Source organism: Chenopodium quinoa, unplaced genomic scaffold, assembly GCF_001683475.1.
Source record: "Chenopodium quinoa cultivar QQ74 unplaced genomic scaffold, ASM168347v1, whole genome shotgun sequence".
NCBI lineage: Eukaryota > Viridiplantae > Streptophyta > Magnoliopsida > Caryophyllales > Amaranthaceae > Chenopodium > Chenopodium quinoa.
The window spans coordinates 6,079,555-6,104,484 of NW_018742205.1; the positions used below are offsets into that span (position 1 = coordinate 6,079,555).

Here is a 24,930-nt window from a genome sequence, read left to right on the forward strand (position 1 = left end):
ATCTTCTAACACTCCCCCTTGAATGCCACTAAAAATCTTGTTAGGTAAAACTTTATGGGATAAGACCCATAGCCAAAAGAGTACACCAATATTATTGTATTATATGCTTTAGTATACTGCCTCGTTAAAAACCTTGTCAGGAAAAACCCGGTGGGATAAAAACCTGATCGAAGGGAAAAAGAGTGCAGTACATATAATACTCCCCCGGATCTCAGCATAGTTCACGAAGATGTCGCATTCCGATTTTGTGAACTAACTGTTCAAATTTCTTCGAAGGAAGTGATTTGGTGAAAAGGTCGGCAAGATTTTCACAAGACTGAATTTGCTGGATATTTATTTCCTCGTCCTTTTGCAGATCATGTGTGAAGAACAGTTTTGGGGCAATATGTTTCGTTTTATCTCCTTTAATATATCCTTCAGTTACTTGAGCGATACATGTTGTATTGTCTTCAAATATGATGGTTGGGTCTTCTGTTATTGCGTTCATTCCACACTCCTTTTGGATATTACTGATCATCGACCTCAGCCACACACATTCCCGTCCTGCTTCATAGAGGGCTATCAACTCTGCATGATTTGATGATGTCGCGGTCAATGTCTGCTTTGTTGATTTCCATGATATTGCAGTGCCGCCATAAGTGAATACATATCCATTTTGTGACTTGGCATTTTGAGGATCTGATAAGTATCCAGCGTCTGCATACCCAATGAGAGCAGCATCTTGTTTTGGTTGGTAATATAAACCAAGGTCTTGTGTCCCTCGTAGGTACCGGAGTAAGTGTCGAACTCCCTTCCAATGCCTATATGTTGGTGCATTGTTGTGCCTGGCTAACAAATTCACAGAGAAAGCTATGTCGGGTCTAGTATTGTTAGCTAAGTACATTAAGGCTCCAATTGCACTTAAGTATGGTACTTCTGGACCCAGAATCTCTTCATTTTCTTCTCGGGGTCTGAATGGATCATTTTTCATATTCAAAGAACGAACAACCATTGGGAAGTTGGTTGGGGTTGCTTTGTCCATGAAGAAACGTTTCAAAACTCTTTCTGTATAGTTTGATTGATGGACAAAAATGCCATGACTCAAGTGCTCAATTTGTAGTCCAAGGCAAAATTTAGTTTTCCCAAGGTCTTTCATCTCAAATTCTTTCATCAAGTATTTTGCAGTTTTCTCGAGTTCATTTGGGGTTCCGATGATATTTAAATCATCAACATAAACTGCAATGATAGCGAATCCTGATTGTGATCGCTTTATGAAAACACAGGGACTAACTTGGTTATTTTTGAATCCTTCTCTCATAAGGTATTCACTCAGACGGTTGTACCACATCCTTCCAGATTGTTTCAATCCATAAAGTGACCTTTTTAGTTTTATGGAAAGCAGTTGTCTAGGCTTGTGGTTTTCTGGTAGTTTTAGTCCTTCAGGGACTTTCATGTAAATGTCCGTATCGAGTGACCCATACAAATACGCAGTCACTACATCCATTAATCGCATTTGCAGTCCTTTTGTGACTGTCAAACTTACCAGAAATCTTAATGTAGTTGCATCAACCACTGGAGAATATGTTTCTTCATAATCAATCCCTGGAATTTGAGAAAATCCTTGGGCTACAAGTCTTGCCTTGTATCTAACTATTTCATTTTTCTCATTACGTTTTCTTACAAATACCCATTTATATCCAACGGGTTTTACACCTGCTGGTGTAAGGGTTATTTTCCCAAAAACTTCTCGTTTTTCAAGTGACTTTAACTCAGCCAGCATTGCCTCCTTCCACTTTGGCCAATCACTCCTACGTCGACATTCTTCTACAGTTCTTGGTTCAACATCATTTTCATCAGACACGATGTCGATTGCGATGGAATTTGCAAATGTTTCATTAACGATAACATCTTTCCTATTCCACTGAGTCTTTGTAGAGACGTAATTCATTGAAATTTCATTGTTATCGATGTTTTGAACATCTTGTTCATTCCCCGTAGGGTTTTCTTCTTGTTCGTCCCCTTTTGGATTATCATCATTTTCTTTACTTTCATCCACATTTGGTCTTTCTTGACCTTCTGACGGGGGAACATTATTAGTCTCATTTTCTATTCCATCCAATCTTTTTAGTTTCCTTGGCTTAGAATCTTTTGAACCAATTGGTCTTCCACTTTTTCTGCGTGCCTGAGATTCATTTTCTATGGCCTTATTATCAGTTGGGATTTCAATACGTGCAGGGGCATTTTCTGCTGGTATATGTGATTTTGTCACCTTCTTTGTGTCTACAAATGCATCGGGCAATTGATTTGCAACACTTTGTAAATGAACAATTTTCTTAACTTCTTGTTCACACATATTTGTTCGTGGGTCTAACATCAACAGTTGTGTTGCATTCCAAATGAGTACAATTTCTTTCTTATGTGGGTCCACTTTCTCTCCCCCTAAGGCTGGGAATACTGTTTCATTAAAGTGACAGTCCGCAAATCTAGCCGTAAATAAGTCACCAGTCAATGGTTCAAGGTATTTAATTATAGAGGGGGATTCAAACCCGACATAAATTCCCAGCCTTCTTTGTGGACCCATTTTTGTTCGTTGGGGTGGAGCAATGGGAACATATACAACACAACCAAAGATTTTTAGATGTGAGATACTTGGTTCTCGACCACAAACAAGTTGTAGTGGTGAGAATTTATGATAAGTTGTAGGTCTCAATCTAATTAGCGCTGCTGCATGTATTATAGCATGTCCCCAAGCAGATGATGGCAATCTTGACCTCATTAATAATGGTCTTGCAATCAATTGTAATCTCTTAATTAGTGATTCAGCTAGACCATTTTGTGTATGAACATGAGCTACTAGGTGTTCAACATCAATTCCAATTGACATACAATAATCATTAAATGTTTGGGATGTAAATTCCCCAGCATTGTCAAGTCTTATTTTCTTTATTGTATGATCTGGGAATTGTGCTCTTAATTTGATGATTTGGGCAAGTAATTTTGCTAAGGAAACATTTCTACTTGAAAGTAGACTAACATGTGACCATCGTGTAGAGGCATCAATTAAAACCATGAAATATCGAAATGGTCCACATGCTGGATTAATTGGCCCACATATATCTCCCTGAATTCTTTCCAAGAATTTTGGAGATTCAGTAGCAATTTTGTTCATAGATGGCCTTATTATTAATTTTCCAAGTGAACATGCAGAGCATGTTAATTCATCTGATCGGGGAATTTTGACATTTCTTATTGAATGTCCAACTGAATGTGCTATTATTCTTTGCATCATCCCAGTTGTTGGATGTCCCAAACGATCATGCCATAAAATAATCAAATGTTTGTCATCTAACTTCTGGTTAGATATCATATTGATTTCCACGGGTCGTATGTTTATAAGGTATAACCCCGAAGAGTATGCTGGCAATTTCTCATATATATGTTTCTTGCCATGTGTTTCTGCCGTGAGGCATATATACTCTTTTTGATCTGTCGTCATTGTTTCTAGATGATAGCCATTTTGGCGTACATCTTTAAAGCTTATGAGATTTCTTCGAGATTTACTCGAATATAAAGCATTATTGATTATTAATTTTGTTCCATTTGGAAGCATTATACAAGCCTTTCCAGATCCTTCAATTAATTTAGCTGACCCGGAAATGGTGTTTACATTTGCTTGAAACAACTTTAGTTGTGAAAAATATTTTCTATCTTTTAAGATAATATGTGTTGTTCCACTGTCCAAAAGGCATTGATATTCGGAACTAACTTCAGGTAGATCCATATCTTCATAAAATAAATTTAAGATTAGTTTAGAATAATATCATACAAACTTTTATTGATGATAAAGATTTAAAGTACATGAATAGAAATTTAAAATACAGGGAACTAAGAAAATACATTAAAACATAGCATATGTTACATTAGTAGATGGGGAACCTAAGCATTGTTGTTTTCTCCAAGAATGAAATCATTCCCAGTTTCAGCATTGTCCATGAAGAAATCGGACACATCAAGGGTAGGACATGGAGCATTTTCTTCATTAATATAATTTGCTTCTGCATTTTTCTCTTTGCCTTTTACAGAAGCCTGGTAAAGGTCTACCAAATGTTTGGCCGTACGACAAGTACGTCCCCAATGTCCTGTCATGCCACATCTGTAACATGTGTCTTTTCCTTTTGAAAGAGTTTGTTTGTGGCTTCCAGATGACTGTCCCTTCTGTTTTTCAAAATTTTTGAAATTACTGTTTCTTTGAAAATTGTTTCTACCACGTCCTCAGCCTCGTCCGCGATAATTTCCACGGCCTTTTCCACGGCCATTGTAATTTCCACGCCCACCTCTTCTTGTAGCATTTGACTCGGGTGGATAGGAATTTGTTGCATTTGCCTCATGATGAGTGGCCAAAGACCCAGTTGGTCTAAGGTTATGATTTTTTATCAAAAGTTCACTATTTTGTTCCGCAACAAGCAATACACTCATTAATTCATTGAACTTTTTAAAACCTCTTTCACGATACTGTTCTTGCAACAGTATGTTACTTGCATGAAAGGTAGTGAGTGTTTTCAATCATCTGTTCATCCGAAACTGGATGATCACAGTATCTCAATATAGACACTATCTCATGTATGGTTGAATTATAATCAATTACAGATTTGAAATCCTGGAACCGTAAATTTGTCCAGTCAAATAATGCCTTAGGAAGGAGCACCCTTTTGTGGTGTCCAAATCTTTCATTAAGGCAATCCCATAATTCTTTGGGATCTTCAACCATCATGTACTCAGTTTTAAGGCCTTCATGTAAATGATGCCTTAACAACACTAAGGCTTTTGCCTTATCTTGTTCAGTAACAGGTTTTGCAACAGTCATTGCAGAAGTGGTAGTATCAGTTGTTTGAGCAGAGGGACTTTTATTTTCTTTAACAGTGTGCTCCAAGCCTTGAGCTTTCAAATTCATCATTGCGTCCACTTTCCATTCCAGAAATTTCTTTCCAGATAAATCTAAGATGCTGAATTGTCTTTTCATAAGGTCTCCCATTTTAGCTACAACAAATTTCGTGATAATTAGTTTATAATAACAAATTATATGTACAACTCACATGTTTAGTTCTTCCATATTTATAATTAAGTTAATAAGACACGTGATAATTAAATTTAATAATAATAAACCATAAATAATATAGTCTTTTCTCCCCCTTGGTTTATTATTGTGAGTAATTATATGATTAGACAAAAATTAATCATGTTAGTTGCAAAAAAAAAACAGCAAAACGACAACAATGACAGTAGTAACAATAATTATAATGATAACGGTAATATTATACAATGATGATTAATAACAACAAACATACATAATAAAACAAAAACAAGCTTTTAATATACTAAAACGACAAAATAAGTGAGTTTTACTTATACATAATGACAAAAATTAATATTGCTACTAATAAAATTACAAGCGTCATAATTAGAAGGAAATATTGTTTTATCTTCATTAAATCTTCCTCAAAAGTGAAGTTGTGGGTGTTTTGGTTACCGTCGTCGGGGAACATATCGGAGAAGAAGGGGGTGAAATTTTTTTTTTAGGTGATTTTTGGATAAAAAGTGGGAAGGGATAAGGGATTTGTGGTGAAATTGGGGGAAAAATCCGTCTTTTATAGAGGTAGGTTTATCCGTTACTGTTCTGTACAACTGTAAAAATATCATATAATAGTCTAACGTACTGGCATAAAATTATGGTCCATATATATATATATATATATATATATATATATATATATATATATATATATATATATATATATATATATATATATATATATATATATAATTGTAAAAGGTTATCACACTGGGAATGCAAGCCATAGTGGTCCGAGAGCCCTTATATCTATAAAAGATCATGGGTTCGAAAACGGAAAGAAACACAAAAAGTATGTAAAAGTAAGAAAAATAATAAGTATAAAAGGCTGCATCTTTTTGTTAATCTAGTTAATAATAATATGCATGCAAAGCTACTACTTAGCAATTATAATAACTAAGATAAAAATTCACGTAAAATGAGTATGTAATATCAACATGGATCAAACAAAGAAACATCAACATGAATAAACAAAAGATGATAGTAGTAAATTCACAAGTAAGAGAACTTTCACCGTTGTTTTTGAGGTATATATAGTAAATGTTTGAGTTTCTGTTATAGAGGATCCCAAATATGGGCAACTATAGAGCATACTCCTCGAAACATTTAGAAGTAGATAGTATTATTTGTTATATATTTTTAGAAGTAGGTATAAATATACCTGACTGAAAACTGGTGCTGATAACGTGTTAAAGAATTTACCGATAGAAAAGTTTTGATTAATAAAAGGAGTAAAAGAGTGAAAGAAGATGGGTGAAATTGTTGTAGTGTTATCATTGTATTCTTACTTCTATGGCATTGTATTTATAGCCATGAGTTACACTAATAATACAATAATTACTCACATAGAGCCATATGAGTTCACAAGTGTTTGGACCTATATGAGCATTGTGTAATCAAATCAATAATTGGCATTCACTTATTAGACTTATCTTCTAACAATATTTTCTTTTTTTTTTTTTTGGTTAAAGAGTTTCAATTGTCTCAGCGTAGTAGGAAAACAACTTTAATATAGCTAGTAGTTATAAATATCAAGCTCAAACATTTTTGTAGAATGATGGGTCATTTTATAGAACAGTGAAAAGCAATTGTCATGGAGCGAGAGGAGAACTAATTCAATTAAAAGCTTAAGACTATGTTCTATTCACAAAGCTCATAAGATAAGTTTATGAAAAATATTATTTGACAAGGGTGGATCAATAAGGACTATCCAATTCAAGTTCATAATACAACTAAAATAAGTTTTAATAAAGTTTAATATGTTCAGATCAGTGAAAATTGATTAAATGAATATAACATATATACCTTAAGCTAAGGTTGAAATAATCCTGATTTATATATTCTATCAATCCACATTTTAGATAAATACTATGTATATAAATTAAATAAAAGAATTGTTAATTGTTTTAGCATGCATGGAGCTAATTTAATGGAATTGAGGAGCAAAAACCTTAATGGTTAATATACTTTGAGTTTGACCTTTTTTACACCACTATTGTTAAGAAAAAGACGGTTTTAGGTTTGATTTGTGTGAAACAAGATCAATGAAAAATAATATATGAAAAAGCAATAAAAATATAAACAAAAACAAACAAGGATTTACGTGGTTCGGTCAATTAGACCTATATATATCACAGGTGGGAAATTTGAGAGCTTTTCTTCACTTTGATGGAGGAAACAAGAGAATTTACAAGGAGTCTAAAATAAATGGCTTAAATGGCTTCCTAAGACCTACTCAATGGTTCTTCTATAACATAAAGAACACTAATAAAAACCCTTAGATCACTCCTTAAGGCAAAGCACAAGTAGCCGTCATATATGACCATAACGGATCTTAGCAAAGCATCGAACGATAGAGAACAAATTAAAACACGTGTGGCAAAAACTAGAGCAGAGGAAGTTTTGTGCAGACGCCCAAGGCTCTGCTTCTCCTTTGTGCGGACGCTCCCTGGCCTTTAATTTGTCTGCTACTGCCTCCCCTTTGAAATGACATTTCTACGACCCTTTTGCACGGTCACGCAAGGTTAGGCAAACCCGGATGCACTAATAACCTTTGAGTGAATACGAGCCACATATAACAACTATTGTATACTTCGTCTATCGTATACAAAAGTATTTTCTTATTTATGTTAAAGTTTTTTTTTTTATTTCAAACAAAAGATCACATGAAGAGTAGTCAAAAGTGCATAGTAGACAACTAGACATGTTTAGACAGACGTGCCTCGCGAAAAAGTTGGATTTCAAATGACAGTATTTTCTACCAGGATTTAAAATAAATAAATAAATAAATCTACCAAAAAAGTGACTTATCTATAAGTAATACACATCCAAAATTTACTGTCATGTACGTACGTTGCACATAGAAAACTAATTAATCCACAAAATAAAATGTTTCTTATTCTAGTTAATGATTTGTTCATTTAGTAATAATATAATATGTCTATAATTAAGTGAGTCAATATTGAAAATGACCCAACTATTATTATAAAAAGATAGTTTAGTAATTTGCACTCTTATAAAAAAAATAAAAAAATAAAAAAATAAAAAATAAAAAAAAGTACTTCTAATTTCCCTATATACTGTTCATTTTATACAATGTTCTTTTGGCATCTAGAACATTTGAAGTGGACTTTTTCGTATAAGTAAATAAGAAACTTGCACGGGTGATTGTGGTCTTAATTTAGTCATATCTTATCGAGCTAATATTGCTAATTGTTACATAATTGATGACTTAATTATTCAGAGCCAACTGTTTGGCTGTCAATTGTACACAAAGATGTGTGCAATTAATAACAGTGGCCACATCAAATCCTCTAACATAGAATTAGTGGCCACATCAAATCATAGTAGCTTATTAACGCAAAACATTTAAATAAGACGGGTGTACAATAAATATTGTAATTTGAGTATACAATTACTTTAAACATAATCAAAAGTTACTCAAATGTAAAATTAAATTAATCATCGGTAAGGTTACTCTCTTTACTAAAAAACTTATTCCTTAAAGATCACTTTTAATGTTAAAAGTTAATCACATTACCCAGCCCTTAAATAGTTCACTGTAGGTAATTTTATACACTAAACAGAATTTCATGTATCATATACATAACGCCTAAACCAAAGTCACATGCATATACATAATATAAATCACATAATAGTTAGATCGATATTACAACATTTGATGCGCGATATCCTCGCTTTGTTAAGTTCTTCTTCCTGCAGAGATTTGAGTTCCAATTGTTGCTTCTTTACAAATAGTCCACAAGCATGTGTCAAATCTCCACCAATGATAGTTGGAACGGAAGAATTTGATCCCCCTTTAATGGGGAATAGAACCAATTATTTGAGAGAGAAGGGTAAGAATAATTATACATTCTTTTGTGTGAGTGAGTAATTTATTTACTTCTGATTTTCCTAAGGTCCCTAATTAATTATATGATCATATTGCCTAATCTAATCAGGGTAAGAGGCAATCCTTTAAATTCCCAATGGCTGGCCATACTAAACCCAATAATTGGGCTCAGTTTTTGACTTTGACCCGTATTATGTGTGACCTCATAAACTCTGTTTAGACTTATTTCTAATTAATCCAAAGATCTTTGTTGGCCTCTAACAAGACATAAAGACAACCCAATTAAACAAATTAATTATCTTTATAATATAATCCATGTTATAATTAGTAATTAGTAATAGCACGAGTCCAGGATATTCTATTATTCTTCCTTAGCTTCATTCACCTCTCAAAACCATTTCTAACTGTACAAAGATAATCCATTTGGAACAAAAGTCATCCCTAAATTGAGTATAATTACCCAAATAAATCTAGATATTACACAATATAATTATTGCACACCCTATACACATACGAGCTTCTAACTAGTGAATTATAAATTCCAAGGGTCTAATCGGTTAAGTGTGTGTAGTTGTTGTGTGCTCATTATTCCAAATGTTGCATGTGTCCTTGAGTAAACCTGGGCATCGTGCCGGGCCGTGCCGTCGCGGGCCGTGCCTGGCAGGCCACGGGCTGGTTCGTGCCGTGCCGATCGTGCCGGCGTGCCCAGGAATTCGTGTCGTGACGTGCCGGCCATTCTCACAGGCCAGCCCACGGCACGGCCCTCGTGCCTGGCGGGCTCGTGTCGTGCCGGCCACGTGCCGGCCTGCGGGCTGGCAGTTTCCATTTTTTTTTTTTTTTTTTTAAGTGACAACATTATAAGTTTATAATGTATATAAGTTATAAAATTATAATTATAAGTTTTATAAGGTTATAACTTATAAGTTTATAACTTATAAGTTATTAAGTTATGAATTTTATAATTATAAGTTGAATATTTATGTTTTATAATTTTTTATATTCAATATTTATATTTATATATTTACTTTATACTATTACTTTAAAATTTAATGTTTATGATTTATTAAATATAATTTTGTATTAGTAATTGGTATAATTTTATTTTTTTTAATATGAATTTACAAATTGTAACAAAATGGGGAAAAAAGGCAAATTGGACTTTGGATGTGAATAATACGTACTTTATATTATTATTACTTGAGTTGAGAAAATTGTACAATGATAACAATGATAAAAATCATACAATGATGGTATTAAACAAAAATTGGAAAATGATAAAATTGATATTTGATAATGATTAAAATCGTACAATATACAATAATTGTCTATTCTTCTTCTCCTTCTTCTTGCTCGTCTTCGTCTTCGTCTTCGCCTCCGCTTTCAAGGTCATCGGCTAGTTGCATAGATTGGGAACTAGCCGAACCCGAACCGGAAGCGGAGGTTCCTTCTTCGTTGTCGTTGTGGTCGTAAGAACGGTCTTGTGAGCGATTTTCCGCATCCAACCAATCTTTGAAACACACGCACATTTCTAGTGTTTCGGGTTTTAGACTTGTTCTTCTATCGTCTAAAACCCTTCCGGATGCGCTAAAAGCTGGATGCTTCGAGCTTTGTTGTTTCCACCATGCAAGGAGGTCGAGGCTGTTTATCTCATCGTCGTCCATGCCTTTGGTGAAGTCGTAACTCATGTACATCTGCAACTCCGAGACGTCTCTTTGCGTTCTCCTGATTGATGAATCACCTGAAAACCTTGAAATCAAGTTAGTAGCTTGTGAAAATAAATGTTTGGCCTTCTTACGTACGTTTTTGGATGGTTGGGAAGGCCTTGAGCGAGGAACGGTGCCATATTTGGCTTCATAGACTCTATATAAAGCAAAAAACTGATCCTTCACATTAGTCTTATAGTTTTCTACATCATCGTCAAGAAACATGCATTGAAAGTAAATGTCAACTAACATAAATGTGTTTTCATACTTTTACCTTGGATCTAATATGGAAGCAAAAATATAAATCAAAGGAATTTCACTATAATATTTACGCCTCTTTGTTTCCATTGCTGGAAGATACTGATCATAATCACTTTGATGGCGATGATCAGCGAAAAGTTGGGCGAGTAAGCATGCATTAGAAAGAAAGTTTTGAGCACAAGGATTGTAAACAGTAGAAAAACAATACGTCATGTTATATAATAACTGTAAAAATTGCATATATCTTTCACAGTTATTCCAATCATCATCATACAAAGCATTTTGTGGAAATTTTTGGTTGTAAAATAATGTTAACGGGCCCTTGTACTCAATTGCCTTTGTTAACATGTCATAGGTGGAATTCCACCTAGTTGGGCAATCAGTTCTAATTTTTATTACCCTTATCTTTTGTTGTTTTAAAAAACTCTTCCATTCTTGGTATCTCATGTTAGAGCTATTAATAGACATAATAGCATCTCTGATTTTGCTGTAGTATGGGCCAATTGCCCGAACTCCATCCTGTACACATAAGTTAAGTACATGGCAAACACATCTAGTATGAAGAGCTTCACCGTCTAATAGTACATCGGTTAAGTTTTGTTTGATAAGATTAGCTGTGTATGTCATAGAGGTTTCATTATCAAAAGTCATAGACATCATTTTATCTCGAAGGTTGTATTCGTCTATTGCTTGCATTAAATGGTGAGCAATGTTAATGCCGGTGTGTGGGTATTCCAGCATTTTGAAATGTATTATTCTTTTTTGTAACAACCATTGATCATTTACCCAATGGCAAGTCACACATAAATAGTGATATTTATAACCACTATCCCAAGAATCGGCTGTTAAAGATACTCTACAGTTAAGGTTACTCAATTCGGCTTGTAACCGGACTTTGTACTCTAGGAAATTTTTCATTGCGGCGGAACGAACGGTTTTCCTAGAGATTCTTGTATGTTGGGGTTGTAGTGCTTTGTTAATGTAGGTGTTGAATGCGTCACTTTCCGAGTAAAGAAAAGGTTGTTCGGCGTGTACTATCATTTTTCCTAGTTCATCCCTATCCCCCTCATAGTTGTATGTAAAGCCGTATGGATGGAATTGGGAAATTTTGGGCTGGGTTGGATCACTAGCTGGTTTTGCACAAGCTTTCATGTGTCTAGTTAAGTGTCCCGTCCCGTTTTTGGTAAATGTCGTGAATACACCATTACATGTTTTACATTTTGCATATTATTGACCCTCTTTATCTAGGACAAAATAACGCCATACCTCACTCCTTCGATTTTTCAAAAGTACCATCTCACTTTCGGTTAACCATTCATGATGTGTGTCTGCGTTAGTAGTGGCAGTAGAAGGGGTAGAACCGGAGGGAATTCGGGTACTTTCTTGGCTACCTTGGCTAGAACAATAGTTTTGTTGATCACCGATATAATTAGGTGGGAATTCACCGAATTGTGGGAATTGTTGTGGATTTTGATATTGGTTTGATGGTGGAAATTGGTTTGGTGGTGGTGGTGGTGGAAATTGGTTTGGTGGTGGTGGAAATTGGTTTAGTGGTGGTGCTGGAAATCCCGACATATTTTATGGCTCATAGCCCGGGGGGAAGTAAATGGGGTCATTGGTTTGACTCGAAATTTGGGGGCTCGTTGTATTTGGTGGTTCCCTAGAACTACTACTACGGGTAAGTCGGTCTTTCGCCCTAGACCTAGATGATGGGTTGTTCGATGCCATAATTAACAATTAATTTTTTAATAAAAAGTGGTTAACTATAATAATAATAATTAATAACAACAATTTTAACAATAAAAACATCAATAATAATAATTAATAACAACAACTATAACAATAACAATAACAACAAAAATAAATAATAACAACAATTGTAACAATAATAATAATTAATAACAACAATTATAACAACAATAATAACAATTAACAACAATAATAATTAAACAAGATTATTCTAATAATAACAATAAAACAATAATAAATTTAAGATTAGTTTAGATCTTACAACCGTGCTTCAACGCTCCACTAATTACGATTACGAACTTTTTAATTTTTTCCGATATTAGGAAAATAATTAGAGAATTTAAGAGAATTTAAGAAAATAAGGATTATTAGAGATTTAGAGAATATAAGAGATAAGAAGAAGAGATTGTGATTTTGTGATTTGGGAATGAAATGGAGGTGGGTATTTATAGAATTTTTGGGGAGCAAATTGGCAAAAATATAGCCGTTAAGTAGCCGTTTTTTTGGCTAATTATGCAACTAGCCGTTGCTTTTAAACGGTTATATGACCCTTGGCCCGCAGGCCGTGCCGGGCCGTGCCTGCGGGTCGTGCCTGCGGGCCGTGCCTGCGTGCCAGCACGGAGGGCCCTGGCCGTGCTCGTGCCGGGCCGTTCCTGGGAATTCATAACCCTGTCCGTGGCACGACCCGTGGCACGAAGTTCAACTTACGTGCCGTGCTGGAGTTCGGGCCGTGCCGGTTGAACGGCGGGCCGTGCCAGGCGGCACGCGGGCCAACCCGGCCCGTGCCCAGGTTTATCCTTGAGCGTCAGCAATATTTTGTGGTATATTCATCAGCTTCTGGCTACTTTTGAGCATTTGAGTACGACCCACACCTTACCAATAAATGTTGTTTTCTATTTCTAACCTCTAAGTACTTATAAATTTCTTTCAAAAAAAACAAATTAAAACTACTTAAAAAATCCTTGTGATTGTATTATGTTAGGCATTGTTGAAGTATACTCAGCTTAAGTTGCTTAGATTTTGAAGCTAATTTTAAGTTGTTCACAGCACAATGACAATGAATTAACGTGAAGTAAAAGTATTGGGTGAAAAGGGTTCACCATGTGTTTATAATTTGTAATGTGAGATTCAAAATCAGAGTGCCTTAAATATTGAGATTTAAAAGTTAAAACTTAATTGGTGCCCAAAATTCGAGACACGTCACCCAAATTCTAAGAACCAAAATATGAGACTCATTACCTAATAGTTGAGATGGGATGATACTGTAATACCTCGTATTTTTATATGTATATTAATTTAAAACTTTATTTTATGAAGCATTTAATTAAATAATTCGAAATGAATAATTTATGGTATTTTAATAATTTAAAAAGGTTTATTTTAATTAAAAGTCCATTTTTATTTATTTAATTGCTTTGAAAATATTTATTTTATTATTTGTAAACTTTGGGGTATAATTATTTTATAAAAGGAAGTTTTAAGGTCAATGGAGTGTTAAAGAAAGTCAATAACTATTTTGAATAGGAGAAGGAGTCATTAAGGGTAGAAAGGGAATTTAAGTTAGGAGGGTTTTGAGAGAGGGTATAAATATCCATCTTATGAACAAATTAGACTTTGCCCAAGGTGGAGAATATCCAAAGGTAAATTCTCTTTCTCTCTCCTCTTATTTTCTCTCTCTCCTTAATTTTCCCCTCTCCCTCACAAACACTCACACACACGCACACCAAGGTGGCCAGCCGCCACCACCACCACTTCCCACCGGCCGGCCACCACCGCTAGCAACAATCAGCAGCAGCAGCCGCTAGCGTGGAGGGCAGCAGCAGCCCCTCCCCGTGCGTGCGGTTGTGTTAATTAAAAAAAAAATTTCTCTCTCTTTTGTTTTAAATTAATCCAACTTTACTTAATTATTGATTTTGGGTGTGTGTGATGATTTTATGATGTTTAAATCATGATTAATATGTATATAATTTTCAGATTTGGTTTTTGAATTTACAAGCCTCAAATTGAAAACCCTAGGTTTCTAAATTAATGTTTTTAAACAAAATTACAGCAAGTTTATAAGTTTTTGTAATGCTGGAATTTTTATATAAACGCTAGAATTATATTTCTTGATAGGATTTTTAATTACCCATTAATTGGGAATAAAATTAAAGTAGGTGGTTTAAATTAATTTTCAGCTTGTTTTAGAAGGTTTAAAAGTGTTTTAAATGGTGTATATATTGCTTGAAATTTATTATGAATATGTATTAATGTCTCTTTGTAATTTTGGGCTGTAGGAGATTTTCAAGTGAGTGATTTTTTGTAGCCGTGGCAATTTTAAGATTATATTCGAGGTACGTTCGCGTACTAGGTAATTATTTAAGTGTGTAGTAGCATGCTAGGCTTTGTTTAATTAATTCCAAGGTCGTATCTTGATGGGTATTGGTTGGAATTGTTGATTGGATTGACTTTGGTGGTTGATTTGTGAAGTATAAATTATTTGAGGTGAATTATTGATTGGAATTGATTACGTTGGCATGTTGATTATGAACCACACTTTTATTATTGACATGATTGAGAGCATGTTTAATTGAACTAAATGTTTAATTTGGTTTGGAATATTGAAAGGGAATTTTAGTATAGTTCATATAATTTTTATTGATGCTATAAGTATGGGAAAGGAGCTATTTAAGTGTCTATGTACACGAGCATTAATTTATATATTTTCGTACCTAAGTGCACTTAAGGTGTTTTAAACACCGAGAGATAGGATTTGTGGTGCATTATGCGCTTAAGGTGTTATTTAACGTCGAGATAGTTTCAAAAGGATTCAACATTAAATTAAATGTGGTCATTAATTATTCAAGAATTAAATAAATTGGTATGGTTGATTGCTTGAATGATTTATGATGATTGTTTGTGTTGTGGATTGAGAGTCATCACCAAGTCTAAAAATATGTAAACTACGTAAAGTGAAAGAGATTACGCACCAAAACTCTTGGAACGTATATACCTCCACTACTAGAAAACAGCCAATCAACGACGGAATTAATCCGTCGGAAATGCCCATAATTCCGTCGGAAGGCGTCGTCGCATTACTGTTTGTAGGAATTTCGCGATATTTGAGGGAAATTCCGTCGGAAAGGTCTATTCCGACGGATTTTGTTTTGTCGAAGTCAAGTTTGACTTAATTGGGAAGTCCGTCGCAACATTCGGACGAACTGAATTCCGTCGTATTACAACCTTCCGACGGAAACAACTATGCTTCCGACGGAATTTCCGTCGGAAAGTTTAATAAAAAAAATAAAAAATAAATAAAAAGCCCCACCTACCCCTAACCCACTGCCCCGCCTACCCCTAACCCACTGCCCACCCCCTAACCCACCACCCACCACTGCCCACATTAACCAACCCCCACCACCGTAATCCACCCACACCCTTAACCCCACCCACAACCTTAACCCCAACCCACAACCTTAACCCCAACCCACCTCACCCCCACCCCCTAACCCCACCACCGTAACCCCACCACACACCCTTAACCCACCCCCTAACCCACCACGACCATCATAACCCAGACTCACACCACCGTACCAAACCCACAACCACGCCACCAAACCCATGAAACCACCCACAACCCTAACTAACCCTAACCCACGCCACCAAACCCCACCAAACCACCCAAAATTTCCCACATCGCCACCCACCACCAGCCCACACGTCATACACACACACTACAACTCATAGGCTCAAAAATTTCAAAAAAAAAAAGAAAAAAAACCAAAAAATTAAAAAATAAACAGATCTTGAATTGAAATGGGCTTCGAATTTCACCACGAAAACGGTTTAACAAGGCCAAATTCGGCCATGAAAGGCCTAGATCTAGGCTTTTATTGATCGAATTTGGCCTAATTAACCTTTGAAATAATCAAAATCGAAGTTGTTTCTTTTTATAAGTAAATCGAAGTTTTGAACAGTGAAACACCCAAAGAAATCGAAGCAAATCCCTGATGAAAATTCTCCATTGTTATCCAGAAAACGTGAAGAAGAAGCTGGATTTGATACTTGGTGGTGGTTGTGTCGAAGAGAAGGAAAAGGAAGAGAAAGGACGAAAGAAAAGGAAGGACGAAGGAGAAGGAAGGAGAATGAGAAGGAAAAGGAAAAGGAAGGAGAAGGGGAAAAATGAGAGGAAAGAGGAGAGGAGAGAGAAAGAGAATAGAAGAGAAGAGGGGCGGCAGAGAGGAGAGAGAAAAGAGAAATGAAGGAGAGGGGTAGGGTTCTGAAATTATATGGGATTTTTTTCTTTTCTTTTTTTTTTTTAATACTTGAAATCCGTCGGAATGCCCATGAATTTCGTCGGAAATTTCCGACGAAATAAAATCCGTCGGAAAATACAGGCTTTCCGACGGATTTTATATCCGTTGGAAGTTTAATGTTCCGACGGAAAATTCCGTCGAAAAACCTATATTTTCCCACGGATTTATATTCCGTCGGAAATTTCCTACGGAATTCCTACAGAAAAAAATCCGTCGGAATTTCTGATATTTTCGACGGAAATACGTGTCCGTCGAAAACTGTCCGTCAAAAATCGACCTATTTCTAGTAGTGCTCGAGTACGAACATATGGGGGGGTTATGAGACTTTATATTTGACCATAAATTCTGGGAACACATGACGTTGTATTTTCCTTTTTTATTATGCGCAAAAATTCCGCCACTACTTACGAATGGTTCTTTTATACTGGCACGGTTAGCTCCCGTGTTAGTACCCCTTTATTGAGGCAAGTTAGGGGGAAACCCGTTTGATGCTTAATCAAGCTAAATAAGCAATCTATTTATTTTATTGGTTGATTGTGTTGTTTTTTGTATGCTTGTAAACAGGTGCAACAAGGTAAGTGGTGTGTTGATAGGATGAAAGCATGTTAGTGTGTATTGTTTACCTTTATGTACTCAACATTGCTGATTGGGTGTTTGTATGTTTGTTTGGCCTTGTCTTTATCTTGGCCCTACGACGACCCATTTCTTATGGCGAGTAGTGGGGACAAAGTAAAGAGAAGCTTTTTAGGTGATGAAGCATATTCATGATGAGCATGAGTGAAGAACGAATCCTGTTTAGTTTCCATAAGAATATGATGTGTTTTATTTGCTTTGATTATTATATATTTGCTTGTGAGACTAACACAAAGGTTTTAATATTTGTTTTGGGTTTTAATAAGGGCCTACAATGGTTCCAAGTTGTAGGTTGACTTTATTTGATCGACTTCGTTTGATTTCGGTTTGACTTTACTTTCGTTTGGTTTGACTTTTTAAGTTGACTTGTTTTGAATGGTTTTTAAAGTGAGTCTTCCGTTGTGTGTCTTTAATAATTGCCTTAGCCGTTTTCACGGTGACAGTAATGTTTTAAATTTTCCTATTTCGTATTTTAAAAAGAGCAAAATAGGTATTTTAAAAGAAAGGAATTTCTAGGGAGTTATAGATACTTTGATACATCCATTAAAAAACATGGTTAAAGACTTCAATTACCAGCCGGTATATATGTCAAATTGTCAACTGTTTAAGGTATTTGATTTGTAGGCTACATTTTAATCCTTAATTTGTTGTACGAGCATTTTAGCGGACTATGGAAAAAACTGTAGAATTTACTGATGTGAAACTAACCTCTCATACCAAAAGCTTTTGGAAAAGTAAAATTTAACAAGAATAATTTAATTTTTGCTCCATTCTCCCAAAATGCACCAACCTTTAAATCTGTCCAAAATAAACCTAAATTTGTAATTTTTCTCCCGTAGCAACCCTAGCAAGTCACTTGACCTATAATTTAATACCAGGTTGCAATCTATGTGTCATGTCCTCATTGATTAATTTTTTTATTAATTTATTTTTATTTTTAAAAATTCTGATAATAAAAAAAATATTTATTTTTATTTTAAAATTCTGATAATTTAAAAAAAAAAAAAAAAAAACCCTCCCTTTTCCCCACCACTGTCAGGCCCCCTCCTTGCCGGCGGCCGGCGCCCAACCCATTCCCCCGACACCGGCGACCCCACCCCCTCCCTTTCCCCCACCCACGGCAGCCCAGCCCACCTTTCCCCTTTCCGCAATCCCGCTGCCCCCGACACCACCCCCCCTTTCCCCCAACCGAAAAACGGCACCCTCCCCTTCCCCACCTCGAATCGACCCCCCCTTCCCCTACCTCGAATCGACCCCCTCCCCTTCCCCCACCTCAAATTGACCCTTCCTCCCCGTTCCCCCACTCAAAAACACCGCTTCTAGCCCTAAATAATCACCCTGAAAACCATCAAAATGGGTTTTAGGGTTTCTTTTTACCCATTTAGGGTGGTTTTGGGTTCGAGGCAACGATTTTGGGTGGGCAAGAGAAGGAGGGTTGTATCCGGTAGGGGGGAAGGGTGGTGTCGGCAGCGTCGGGGGTGGGTTGGGCGCCGGCCGCCGGTAAGGGGAGGGAGGAGGGGCCGCTAGCAGTGGGGGTGGTTTAAGTTTTTTTTTTAATTTTTTAATTTAATTTTAAAAAGATAATCAAAGAAAAATAAAAAAAATAACCAGTTGTTCAGGTCACAGGTCATTTGGGTTTACTAACAGAGAAAAAAATACAAACTTAGGCTTATTTTGGGCAATTTAAAGATTGGTGCATTTTGGGAGAATGGAACAAATGTTGGATTATTCTTGTTAAATTTTCCTTTGCAATATTATGCGTTGGGTATGGAGGGGCCCATGCTGCATCAACATTTCAATCCTAACGGGCTCTCATGGGAGGAGGCGTGATAGAGTATATAAACCAATTCTGGCACTTAATATTCCACTTTTAAAGGAGTGGTGGATGAGATTCAAACCCATGACTTTTGTGTCATGTTGGCTCTTAATACTATGTTAGAGAATCATCTCAAATAAAAATTTAAGTTGGTGGTTGAAGCTCAGGATCGGTTTATATACCCTATCACTGCACTCAATTTATAGAAGAACGACTCTAAGTAGCGGAGCAAATCAAAGGAGTGTTGAATTCTAGCTCATCAACTTCTTTGTCGAGGGAAAGAGTTGATCTAGAGGTGTTGCAAAATGGCGGTGACAACTGTTGAATCAAGCTCGATCAAGTAACTGGGGTGGTTCTGGTTTTGTACTTATGTGTGAAAGAGTATAGGGTTTTGTATTTGGGAGAGCGCAAAGAGAAAAAGACGTCGTATTTTTTGTTGTCACGCCAACCTAGTGCCTAGTGGTTACAACGTCTTTTAATATTAATTATGATAGTTCATTGAAGGGTTTTGTGATTACTCAACACGTTGTTACTATAATTTAACATAAGATGTGAAAATCAAAGTTTAATTGACGGTTGTATTTAATGAATTATTTGATCGTACACCAAAAGATAGAGGAGTGTGCACCTCATATGCTTGCTACCACACACACCACTTCGCAGAGTTCGAACGTATGTACAAGAGTACAACTTAGTTGTAAAGAAAATTCGAGTTGCAAAGTTCTCACTACTTGGGAACACGTTTTTATAGTCTACATCAGTGCTCTTTGTGGTTATCATACATTAAATAAAACATAAGGACAACGATACGAAATTGGTGGATACAAGATTAAAATCACACTTTGATTATCATTAGCTCGCATTCGTAACAAAAGAATTAACAAAAAATATTACAAATTTAATCTCTTCCAAAGCTCTTTTTTTCTGTGAACTACAACAATCAAACTACATAATATAGCTTAAATAAGATATCTGTTCAAGTTTCTTGTGGAATATAAGATGAACTAATACTTATATTTCACATTTACTAGAAAAGAAAGCGACAAATTAATAAGAATAATAATGAGAATAATTAGGAAGTATTAACAGGAGATAATCTTGGAACATGAACTGGGAAATTATCAATCTCATCAATCCAAGGGTTTTGCTCCTTAGCTGGATTAATGGTCTTCAATGCTTGCCAAACCGCGCTATTACACTTGAATCCTGACCCAAATGCAATTTGCCATGTCCTATGGCCTTTCTTGATCCTTCCCTTAGCTTCGGCGTAAGCCAATTCGTACCACAATGAGCTACTAGACGTGTTACCGAACCTATAAAGTGTCATCCTAGACGGCTCCATATGCCACGATGAAAGATCGAGATTCTTCTCTAACTCGTCCAACACCGCCCTTCCACCAGCATGAATGCAAAAATGCTCAATAGCCAACTTAAAATCGGGAATGTACGGCTTAATTTTCATTTTGAATGCTTTCCTCGCGACTAATGTGACAAAAAATAATAGTTGTTCAGACACGGGAAGGACTAATGGCCCTAGGGTTGTAATGTTAGCCTTTAACGCTTCCCCTGCTACGGCCATTAGGTCTTTAGAGAGAGAAACTCCAATTTTCATATCTTCGTCTTCTTTTTGGTATACACAAGAGTAACTTTTGTCATCGGCACCCTTATGGGTACGAACTGTGTGTACAAGTTGGTACTTAGAACGACGTCGATCAGTTGGTCGATTCGAGAGAAGGATGGCAGCTCCTCCCTTACGGAAGAGGCAATTTGATAACAACATCGATCGATCATTTCCCTTGTACCAATTTTGTGTGATGTTCTCCGTGCTCACTACCAAAGCATAGGTGTTGCCATGTACCTACATTTGCGTACAAAGAGTAATTAATTACTAAATCTTCTAAGGAAAAAAAAAATTAAGCAATGAATATCGCTATAAAATAATTAATTTAACAACTTTCTTAGAGAAATCATAATCAACATAGGATTTAAGGACTAGTATAATTTTATTCATGGACAATTGGACATACATATATGTATGTACGTCCAATAAGAACAATGGAATTAAATTATTAATTAAAGAATAAGATATAGTAGTAGTTGTCGTTGTACTTGACCTAACTGACCTACCCTTCATGCTTTCTTGTTATCAATATTAACAGCTGCACACTTAATTTAATGATCTTATTACAGACATTTCTTTATCCAAAGTGTAACAAGTTATCACTACACGTAAATTTAAAGCGGAAACTATACGGATCTTAGAGAGTGAATCCTAGAATCTAAATTATGCTGGCATATAATTCAAAATTCCAAAAATGTCCTTAAAAGTCAAACATGTGTAATTCATGTATTTATTACTCTGGTTGTATGTAAACATCCATTTTACCATTATTTACACGAGGAAAAAGAAATGATAAAAGAGTAATATTGTGATTTATCTTTTAGTCTATCTTATAAAATTTTAGTAGCTTTTGACATATATAGAAAGTTAGAAAGACTTATGAAAAAGGGGACATTTTTTAAATGACAACAAAAAAAGTGAGCAATTTTATTCCTCACTTTTAAGGGAATCCTAATCACTTCACAAGAAACTGCCCAAATTTGTGCTACATTATTCTACAATACTTAATGATTCTCACCAACAAAATCAAGGGTAGTGTCATATTCCTATATATCAAGAACATTATTGTTTAGAATTTTGATTTAGATTAATTAAGCATGTTATTATGTTAATGATATGATCATATATTTAAAATAAATAAATAAATACCTGTAGAAGTTCCTTGGCAAGATCAATGGAAATGAGGCCAGCACTGCAACCCATACCACCAAGATTGTAGCTCAAAATGTTGCCTCTAAGCTTGTAATGGTTGACAATCATAGCGGACAAAGACGGTGTCGGGTTAAACAAACTACAATTCACAACCAAAATCCCTATATCTTTAGCCTTCACCTTAGTCTTAGCCAACAATTCATCAATGGCTCCAAACATCACTAACTCGGCCTCCTTTCGAGCCAAGTCCATGCACGGGTTGTGTGGAACGTTGATCAAAGCGTCGGGGAAGTACGTATCTTGACCTAAACCCGACCTTTCTAAGATCTTCTTTTGAAAATCTATGTTTTCTTGTGTGAAAGCCCCGACTCTATAGGTACGATCCATGAAAATTTCCCTACTAACTTTCCTAGATGGATCGGGCTTGTAACACGCGAAGTTAACCAAGTATATCTTTCTAGGTCGACTCATGAAGTATAGAGTACCAAGAAAGACCAACAAGGCCATGCACATAAACACCGTGACCATATTATACTTAACAAGGTCTAGTGACAACTGAACCAACCCTTGGAGCGAATGTACTGAAACGTGTACACTACTTAAGACCGTAAGCATTAGAGGCACTAACATTAGATACAAGAAATTCGAGATTAAATAATGATACCCTAGCTTAACATACTTCAATCGGACCGATTGATTGAAGTTCGGAAGCTTATAATTGTTATGATTATTATCGTTACCACTCATCTTGTCACCCCTAGCACCATTGGCTTCCGTGTTTGGACTCATTTCTTGTGCCATTTTTTGAGAGAATGTTATGTAAAAGAATAAAAACTTCCAAAAATTTTGGGATGGAGGGAAAGAGGCAAAAGAGTAAGGTAATTTATAGGGAAAAGAAAGTATGTAAGAAGATACAAAGTAGACCAACGAAAAAGAGAATATAACGTGGGAAAAAAGAGAAAAGATGAGGTTATTAAGAGTGATGGATACAACTATACCAACTACCCCAACGAACTTTTAATTGAATGCGCGCCTTTAAATAATTCTTTGGTTTATGGCATGAGATGGGAAATTATGTAACAAACAATTTAATTTAATTTGGGTAGGCGTTCAGCAGGGAAATGGCAGGTTTTATGCAATTAATATTATACAAGTTTGTTTTTATTTTCTCCAATTGCATAATTTATGATGATTGAGCCATTATTTTTTGACTGGCAAATTTAATTTACAACACGTCTTAGTGATGAATCAAATTTTACACTCTTGTGTGTCTTGACCTTTTTAACATTATTGAGTTCACACTAGGGTATTCCTACTCCAACAAATCGCGCTTTTTTTTTTTGTTTTTTTCTCAAACTTTTACTATCAGTGGATTTTATTACAATAACTGTGACACATGTTGGATTAACTAGTTAGGATGTCACATACTCACATTTATCTCTCAAAAATGGCTGTTTTTTTTTTTAAAAAAAAAAAAAAAAAAAAACTGCTCTCTAAGGCTCTGTTCTCTTTACTTACTTTCACTAGTTTTTAGAAAAAATAAGTTCCAAATAAAAATTACAGAGTAACAAGTTAAGATAAGTTCAGAATTAATAACTTTAGGAAAAACAAGTTTTAATAGAGATTAGAGGTCAATAAGGGCTACACAAGCTCAATTACAACTAAAATAGGGTATGTCAGGCTAAATAAGTTTAGATTAGTTCAGGTTAATGAAATTCAAGATAATAGAACACGCTTTAGATAATATTTTTTTTCTATAATGATCAAGTTTTGAAAATCATTATTTTGTACAATAAAAAAGCTTAAATAAAGTAAAAGTCAAACCGTTGCAACTAAAAAACTATAATCTGTAAAAGATAAAAAGTACAGAGTAAGTCAAATTTGATTGTAACCTATCCTGTCAATATTTCGGAATTTCGGGATTCATCCCCTGATCCCCTTGTAATGTCACATAGAGGGTTTTACTCGTTTGGTGGGGGCATATGATTTTATGGGTACAGGTTGGACATATTAAGACAGTGTGGGCAACTAGCTGATAGTTGTCCAAAGAATTAAAGAGAGTAATACTTGTTCCAACTGTTATCATCTTCTTCAATTTTACAACTAATGATGAAGATGTTTACGAAAGATGATGTACCCCCATATTGCTGGAGTTAGTACGCTTATTTATTGGTCAAGTAAATAGTTGAGGGTACACAAATTTAGGCATAAAATTTACCTGTTTTTTTTTCTTTAGAATGATATTAAGCAATTATTTTCAGTGTCATTGCTGCTTTACTGGAGAGATTGTGAACTAATTAATCACCAAAAAAATCCTCAAATCATTTTGGCCCTACATTTATTTGGCCATTATTATGTACTTGTATGTTTGAATTATTGTTATTAAAACTTATTAATAATTCAATCGTACTTATTGAGAGAATTACAAATCTATAAGATCTTGTATGTAAACGTTTTTTCTTATAGTATCGTAGGTAATAGTCAAACCTGTCTTTGACATTGAAGTCAATGTGTAAAGGAAAATATGAGACGGAGGATCTTTGACATTAAAGTCAAAGTGTAAAGATAAATGTGAGACAGAGGAGAGTATGAATTTTGTACATATAATTATACTGTGTTGATAATACGGAATACTTCATAATGTATGACTCGTGTTTTATGTGATCTTGAATTTTTGAAATGGTCAAAATGTCGGAAAATAAAAAAGTGATCCTTCGAGAAATTCAGTGTGACTCATTGC

General features: G+C 35.3%; 1 protein-coding gene across 1 annotated transcript; it reads right to left on the reverse strand.

Moving 5' to 3' along the window:
• Positions 1-20,235: 20,235 nt before the first annotated feature.
• LOC110730726 (3-ketoacyl-CoA synthase 11-like) lies at positions 20,236-23,152 on the reverse strand. The gene is made up of 2 exons (XM_021910550.1): positions 22,188-23,152; positions 20,236-21,275 (listed from the first exon to the last, which is right to left on the reverse strand). Exons 1-2 carry the CDS (start codon positions 22,989-22,991, stop codon positions 20,490-20,492), a joined length of 1,590 nt encoding a protein of 529 aa, XP_021766242.1. The 5' UTR covers positions 22,992-23,152; the 3' UTR covers positions 20,236-20,489.
• Positions 23,153-24,930: the final 1,778 nt, after the last annotated feature.

Coding starts and splice junctions, on each gene's coding strand:
- LOC110730726 (XM_021910550.1), bottom strand. CDS start 22,991: ATGGCACAAGAAATGAGTCCAAACACGGAAGCCAATGGTGCTAGGGGT. Junction 21,276..22,187: donor TTGCCAAGGAACTTCTACAG/GTATTTATTTAT, acceptor ACGCAAATGTAG/GTACATGGCAACACCTATGC.